General features: G+C 44.4%; 1 protein-coding gene and 1 pseudogene across 1 annotated transcript; both read right to left on the bottom strand.

The window, feature by feature from the left end:
* Positions 1–656: 656 nt before the first annotated feature.
* Positions 657–1,121, bottom strand: LOC133887311 (uncharacterized). Its single transcript, XM_062327244.1, has one exon. The coding sequence runs from the start codon at positions 1,119–1,121 to the stop codon at positions 657–659; it is 465 nt and encodes a 154-aa protein (XP_062183228.1).
* Positions 1,122–5,033: 3,912 nt separating this feature from the next.
* On the bottom strand, positions 5,034–8,423 carry LOC133887310 (receptor kinase-like protein Xa21; annotated as a pseudogene).
* Positions 8,424–8,670: the final 247 nt, after the last annotated feature.

Raw genomic sequence — 8,670 nt, 5'->3', positions numbered from 1 at the left:
GACGGTGGGAAAAACTGGGGTACCTAGTAAACCCCGTGTGGAGGTGTAGGGGCAGACGGCAGGGCTGAAGAAGGCACCGGTAGATGCTGCGGGGTAGGAGGTGCAGCTAGCATCTGGACCGAGCCCCCAGAGCACTGCCCTCCAGCTGAGGACGATGCGGACTCCCAACGCAGCTTGGAGTTGGGGTTCTTCCTACACACCACGTCCTTGTGGTTCTCCAGACCACACAAAGAGCACCTCCCACGCCAAGTGCACTCGCTGCGACGATGCGGATCACCACAACGGAAGCAGACCATGCCCATGCCAGGCTTGGCAAAGGGGCGGGTCTGAGGCACACTCCCTCCTGGAGAACGCGACGGCCCAGAGCTACCACGGTAGGGTTGGTAACGATGGCTTTTCCCCCTCCTCTGCATAGGGCCACTAGAATGGCCCCCTCTCTCCGCAGGGCCTCTGTACTGATCTCCACTGGAAGTCTTACGAAGATCGTCAGTGTAGCTAAACTGCAACTCTACACCAAGTGCCTGCTCCACCATCGAACGAAAGTCAGTGATAGGGAAGGCACCAAGTGTGTGGCGAATGGCAGGGCGAAGCCCCTACCGGAAGCGTCGAGCCTTCTCCGCCTCATCGTGTGCCACATGGGGCACGAACCGAACAATCTAGTTGAAGCCAACCTCATACTCTGTCACTGACCTCCTGTCCTGAGTGAACTGTTCCAACTTGATATGCATCTTGTCGAGGAAAGCGGCAGGGTAGAACCGTCGCTCGTACTGGCGAGCAAACTCCTCCCAAGAAGGACTGCCCAATACCACGGACCTAGAAGCCAACATATTATCCCACCAAATCTGAGCCTCTCCCTTCAGCAGCTGAGTCACAAAACGCACACTGTCCTGCATCCCCACCTCAAAAGCCTCAACTTGCTTCACCATATAGGCCAACCAATACGCTGCCTGGATTGGACTGCCAGACCCATCGAAGCTGTCGAGCTTCAACCCGACCCAGTCTCGCAGCATCATGCCACTGCCACGCCTAGCAGCAGCAGTCCTGGGCGCCACAGCGGTGCGACCCGCGCCCGCAGCCTGACCCTGGCCCTGCCCAAGTGTCCTCATCACCACCTTTTGCATCTCTCTAATGGCAGCTACCAGGTCAACCTGACCTTCTCCCTCTGGCACGGATGACTCAGCCACCGACCGTGCATCGCCACCCCCTGGCGCCGCAGTGCGACCACGTCCTCCCCGCCCTCCACGACCAGATCGACGACCACGAACCTTTGGCGGCATCTACAAACCACACCCAAAAGCTCAGCATTCAACAACAACACTTAAGGAACAAATCAGCATACAGACATATATAAACAGGCGCATGCGACGAAAATATAACCAAACCCATCCTACAGCTGCACGTGTGTCAATTTTAGAATTTAATTACCTAGGACCTAAAGTCTAGGCTCTGATACCAACTGTAACACCCTGGGGACCAAAACAAGCCCGGAAGGTCAATTAGGCCAACCTACAAAATCTGCCGAAAGCTGAGGAAAAATTTCAGCAGCACCTCCCCTGAAAGTGGAGGTACAACAGGCAACAACAAAACCAGACAGAACAGATATAGAATATCACACTAGCAAAAATCAGATCCGAGCAAACGAGGTACAAGCCTCGACCAAACCACTGAACCACTATCAAACTTACTATATAAACATTATAGGGCAAAAGACAATATCTGACAGGGCATCAAGTTTAGCCAAAAAAAAAAAGTGAACGTGCAGGCGAGGTGTAGCTACCCATCCCGCAAGCGATTGACACCTCAAAAGGAACCTGGAAAGAAAGCACGGGTGAGATTCGAAAATCTCAGCAAGTGAAAGGTACTTTAACAAAAGCTATTTAGCCACCGCTGAAAGTGCTAACAATTCTAAATAGAAACTAGTAATGAAACAGACCGCCAACACTAGGAGAAACAATTATTACTAAGCAAGTCCAACGATAACATTAAACATTTTAACATTCGGTTGGTATAAGCCTTCAGAACCGCACATATATCTATATACAAGATAACTAAAGGAAATAAGATTTGATGCAAGTGATTCATTGAATTTCATAAGAAGACATAACCATGCACATGACATACGGTACTGTACCGGTACGGTCGCGGCCAGAAGACGACGACAAACTTCCAATGCATGAGATGTATATGTATGACGTGCTTCAAGCATAACCAACATAACTCCCGAAAAATGCTTGAGACTTAAAAAAAACATTGCATAAAATAATAATGAACAACTGCAGAATGGCATATCGTACTTACTGCACTTCATAAATCAATCATCGAGTAAACTTATAGAAAAGTAAACAACATAGTAACCAGCTCATAATCAGTTATTCAGATCAGATGAATGCATTGTAATTAAAGAATGTAGGCAACCCAATAATAGATTAAAGCGTAGTCATACAATACATTCACTTGCCTTTACCGACGATGAAGCCGGGCGCTGGTTGTGACGTGAGGTCACACCACCTGAACAAACACACCATTAGCACAATGACGCCGCAACGACGAAATAAAAGTGGATGCATGTTAATACGCCAAAGGCACCTAAACTAATTACCGAAAAAGAACAACGTCCACGCCATCGGTACGCCTATATTTCGGAAAACTAAACATAAACTGTATCACATGAAATGATACACTATTTCCAATTCAAAGCCGAACTAAAATCTCACTAATTAGACTTCGCTCTAATGATCGAAATGAATATTTCAACTCGGATGTCGTATCTTCGAATCAATAATGATTATCGAAACGAATCAGACTATTGATCACATGAAATGATACGACAGGAATTGATTGATTTGATTTAATTCAACCACAAATGTCCAGAAATTACCGAGAAATTGCCTTCGAAAGATTGACGACGAATCCGACGAAAATCCGAAATTTCCAACTTTTCCCTTTTTCTTCTTTTTCCTTTTTTTTTCTTCCCTTTTTTTTTTCCTTTTCTCTTTTCTTTTCTTTTCTTCCTCGCTTCTTCTTCCTGCTCGGCGTTGCTTCGGCTGGCTCCTTTGGCTTACTCGGTTCAGCTGCTGCTGGCTAGCTCGGACAGGACAGAGAGAGGGAGAGCGACCACGGCGGCCGGCGGCGGCGACCGGCGGCGCGGCTTGGCGCGACGCGGCGCAGCAGCAGCACGGCGGCAGCAGGGGCACGGCGGCCGGCGGCGGCGTGCAGCTGGTCCGGTGGAGGAGATGGCGGCCGGCGGCGCAGTACTGCACAGGCAAGCAGCGGCGGCCGGCGGCAAGCAACATGAGAGAGAGAGAGAGAGACGCGCGTGAGAGAGAGAAACGTGAGAGCTCGATGTATCTGGATGGATCGGGTTGAGGACCGATCCATCCGATACTTATCCCTTTTTTATTTTATTTTTTCTAAACAACGAATAGTCTAAATTTATTGGGCTTGCTACGGGTCAGAAAGTGCCCGGAACGGACATATGAATAGCAAAATGGGTTCGTCTCGACGAGATGAACGCAACCACGGTCTCCGATTGGCCATACGAGCAACGGATCAAAAGTCAACTTTTTTTCAAAACTCTTTATTTTTTTCTCTCTCTCAAAAATTCGGTATTACAACAGGCAAGAGTAGTGCTATCTACTCGTAAGTTGACGTTTTGGGGTGGTGCCTAAGGGTATATGGCACTGCTCATCTTTTGATGTTTATAGTTTCTTTTCCGCTGCGTAGTAACTCTAGGTAGCTATGAGTTAAACTGTCATTTGTCCACCTAGTGCTCATACCTTGTAAATTAATATGAAGTTGTAATCATTTAAAGACTTGTAATATATTTACATTACTCGCTCTTTATTTGGCCTTGATGTGATGAAACATTTGTAAAGGCGCGTGTTCCGATCTTGGACGTAAAACACATGCCGAGACTACCGGGATTGGATTCTAGTTAATCATTGGGTTGTGATTGTAAAATGATCATCATGTTCATTAATTAGAATACAATTCGGACCGTTCCCGACACAGTGTCATCAGAACTTCTGATGAATAGTATCAAAACTTTCGATAAACAGTGTTTTCAGCGCCTAATTCCTTCTACACATTGGAACTTTAGGTGTTCGCTGTGAGCGCAGTTTTGTGGCATTTCCGTTGTGTTTTGTGTTGTGCTTTGTTGTGATTCGTTGTTGAGATGTGTTGGGTACGAATTGGATATATGCCTCGTTCTTTTTGAAGAATTTTAAGGACTCCCATTCAACCCCTCTAGTCGCGGTTCCGACGCTTCATCATGCAAACAACTCGTTATTAATCATAACCAAAAGCAACAATTGGCTATAGTAAAAAACTCCAAACATAAAGAAAACAGAAAAAAAAAACACAGCCTTGGTGTTGTAGCCTCTGTTTGCTGACCCTAAGCTCCCACAACAACAGACTTGCCAAGGACGATCAAACAATACTAGATTTCACCGCAACAAGCTCTTTACTTCTCAAATCTTGCAAACAACTCGTTATTAATTGTTGGGGGAAATATCCTAGCCCATAGACATTACTAAAGGGTCGAAATCAAGAGCTTCTCTGGGCTCCGGATTCTCAGTAGGAAGTCCAGCATCTGGAGGCCATGAACCTCTCCAGCCAATGCCTCTCGAGACAGGAGAAGTAGCTGACCTCCAGAGGGAATATCAACAAGGGGAGAACACCAACTGCAAATTGGCCTGATACAAATTTACCGATAGTTAATGCTAGTGAAGGTGGAGGCTATCCTGACATCTGGGATAGTGCGGCACCGCAATATGTGACCGGCTGAGTACCATGCTCTTAGAGCCACTTGCACCACTGTATTTGCCATAGTAGATAATATCTTCTGAAAGTAAGGGTAAAAGTATTCTACCTGGACCCGGGCTGTGTAATTCAACCAGCTCTATGTCCCTGTGGTATGGTGATAACTTGTATCGCTATATCTGTAAAGACATATTTGAATACTTACACCCCGGATGAATACAGATCCATATCTATCAAGCCAAGGAACAGATCTTTTTTACTATTCACATTATTGGTATTTCTTCCTCCTTATTTTTTTCCAAGCTTGAGCCACTCTTGTGAGTGAGCTCTCGCCGCACTTTGTTAGTGGAAGATATTTTCTTCCCCAACATTAATCATAACCAAAAGCAACAATTTAGTATTGAAAAAAACTCCAAACATAAAGAAAAGAGAGAAAAAAAACACAGCCTTGGAGCTGTGTCATCATTTAAGAAGAATAGAATTACAACACCGGGCCTCCTGAGAGGAAGAAACCATGCAAAATATAATTGAAAGACCGTTCGCAAACCGGAACGGCACCTCAAAGCAGAAACCAAGCCCCTAAGCTCCCACAACAACAACAGACTTGCTAAGGACAATCAAACAATACTAGGCCACCCTCGCGATAGCACCTCCGACTTCACCGCAACAAGTTCTTTACTTCTCTAATCTTGCAAACAACTCATTATTAATCGTAACCAAAAGCAACAATTGGGTATCGTAAGAAACTCCAAACATAAAGAAAACAGAAAAAAAAACACAGCCATTGTGTTGCAGCTTCAGGTTGCCAGCCTCAGTTTGCTGGCCCTACTGACGGGAGGAGTCTGCAGAGGAGCAAGCCTTACCATCATTTCTCAGCACTTTCGTTATATAACTTATGTAAACTACAACCAGGCTATATCAAATTATAAATGAAATAGCTAGTCTATTACCTATATTTCCCCTCAGATATGCCTCCTTGATTCCGTGCAGCCTTGCAGCCACTTCTCGCATGCCCATGCGCTCATTCGGGGATGGATTAGCACAGCGAAGTCCAATATTTAGCACTGAAAGTAAACACTCCAAGCTTTTCTCCTTCATGGCTGCAGGTGTTTGTTGCAATAATGCATGCTCCTCTTCTAGTATTTCAGGATCTACAATCTGTGATATCCTGTCCGGGAAGTTCATCTCAACGAATCTTGCAATGTTCAGCCCGTCCTTGAACATATCGTCAGTTGGCCTCTTCCGCAAAAATACTTCAAGTAGACAAATCCCAAAGCTGTAAACATCCCCAGCACTTGAAACTCCACCACCTGCTGCACATTCTGTGGATAACATATACAAGAAAGTTTTAGTCCAAAGTTTAGTAGAGGAACCACAACGCATTACGAAAATTAGAATACCTGGGGCAACATATCCAATAGTTCCCTTTATAGCAACTGAAGAAGTTGAGATCGAATCACTGGAAGATGCTGCTGTAGAATCAACTTTGAACCTTGCAAGACCAAAGTCTCCAACATGTGCCGTCATGTTGTCATTCAAAAGAATGTTGCCTGGCTTCAGATCGCAATGAACAATAGTTCCTTGGTTGTTATGGTGGAGGTATTCCAATGCATCTGCAACATCCACCACAATGCTTAACCTTTGTGCCAGTGTAATGCAGCTCGGAGTTGAAGTGTTCGCATCATCTTGAGTTGAGTACAGCAGTGCATGCAGGTCACCTCGCGGCATGAACTCATAGACTAAGGCTTTGAAATCATTCCCCTTATAATCAATACTTGAGCACGCAGTTAGGATCGGAACTAGGTTTCGATGTCGCATATTTCTCAGAGCATTACATTCTGCAATGAAGCTCTTTTGTGCTCCCGTTGTTTCTAAGCTGAAAACTTTGATTGCAACCACAATTCTGTCTTGGAACATTTTTCCTTGATATACGGAAGAATATCTTCCTCTACCAATTAAATTGGATGCGGAAAACCCCTCTGTTGCTCTAGCAAGATCATTGTAATAAGAAACTTTCAAAAAGTTGCTACCAGATGAGGACTGAAATTAATATAGGTTTTCTCTTTTGTTTGCCCCTCCAGAGCAACATTACAGATACTACTATAGCAAGTGCCACAATGCTGGCTAATGGGATCACCACTTTTTGCAATGTGGAACGCTTGTGCCTTCTGGAATTCAAAGGCGTGACAGAACGAGAGAGTAACTGTAACTCCACAGCCCCACCACAAAGCCCCTGGTTTCCATCAATCTGCACGGCAGTTGCATTCTCAAATATTCCTTTTGTTGGGACCTCACCATTTAGGTGGTTGAATGACAAATCTAGTTGCTCAAGAAGTTGTAGGCTGCCAAGAGACACTAGTATTGATCCGGTCAAGTTATTGTGAGACAAATTGAGAACTTGTAGGCTAGTTATATTGCCTAACGATGTGGGGTGCTTCCATTGAAAGCGTTATGGCCCAGCTCGATAACTTGTAAACTTTCACAGTCACCCAAAGTAATTGACCCCTGTAAAGAAATTGCTGGCTAGTGATACTTCTTGCAGATTTTTTATAGTTCCAAGCCATTCTGGAAACACACCAGTAAATTGATTCTTAACCAATGACACATGGATCAGGTTGCGAAGGTTTGCTATACCAGAAGGAAAATCTCCTGACAGCTGATTTCGTCCCAGGAGGACTAGATACTGGAGTTGACTGGAAAGTGTTTTCTTCTTCAGTAGAATCCTATCCATAAAACCAGTCAAAGACGGCTTCCGAAGTGATCAACCCAATTACCATGAAGAAAATGGAGAAAGCTGTTGCCTTTACACACTATCGCCAAAGATGAAAGCGCCATCCATGAGTAGACTTGACTGACCAACTTTAATTCCACGAGCTATTCTGATTAATTAGATGATGATGATCTGAAAACATGATGCTGCCCCAAAAAACACAATAGTTATTGACAAGATACTAAAGATATTGGCGTCTATCTTGACTATCCATGGACGCAGCAGAGCAGAGTAGCAATCAAGCAGTTGTAGAGAAGATAGTGCCTTGATGCCCTCTGATATTCTTGAAAGGTGAGAGTGTAAGGATTTGTCCCACTATATATATATTTTCTCCTGAACTGACACATGTATTCACACCCATCACCAATGTTAATACCGAGCAAATTCTATTCTAACCCACATTAGAATTCATAGATGTAGTATAATAAACTATTTAATTGCACTAATACAACTTAATATTTAATTGCTAATGATCAGTCAGTGGAATCATTCTCCATACGGTAAAACCAGTCAAAAGCGGCTTCCCACCTGACCCAATTTGCACCAAGACAATGGAGAATGAGAGAGACTTGCCACATTACCATTTAGCTGAAAACGCCAGCCACCAGTGGGCTTGACTGATCTAAAGACTTTCATGAATGGTTTGTTGAATCATTCCACAAGCTGTCCTACTTTTTAAGGGATAACATGGCACCCTCCCAGAAATTACGATATTTTTTAAGCAGTTTTCAAGAAAGTGCTGTGATGCCATAGGTTATCATACAGAGTGGCAGCAAGCTTGACTTCTCAAGCAATGCAGCAGAGCATCAGGTAAGCAGCTTTCAAGATAGTGAGTTCTCTGATGTATAAGTTACTAGATGCTTACAGCCTTGAACATTTCATCTATAGGCATGGTTGCCAACCATCCAATCCCAAAAAGCTATCGCAACTGCCACTCTAATTCTAGTTTTGTGCCCTTCAAAATAACAGTTTTGTAGAGTCAAACTGTTTTCTTCTTCAGTCGAATTCGTATCCATATAACCAGTCAAGATGACTTCCATAGTGACTAGTAGCCTAATTTCCACAGAGAAAATGGAGAGCGTGACAACCAGGTTGAATTCAGACACCCATAATGATCACACGCACGACCAGCTCAAGTT

The sequence above is a fragment of the Phragmites australis genome, chromosome 12 (genome assembly GCF_958298935.1).
Source record: "Phragmites australis chromosome 12, lpPhrAust1.1, whole genome shotgun sequence".
NCBI classification, from domain to species: domain Eukaryota; kingdom Viridiplantae; phylum Streptophyta; class Magnoliopsida; order Poales; family Poaceae; genus Phragmites; species Phragmites australis.
Note: the sequence above shows the minus strand (reverse complement) of the source record. Positions and strands in the feature narration are given on the sequence as shown.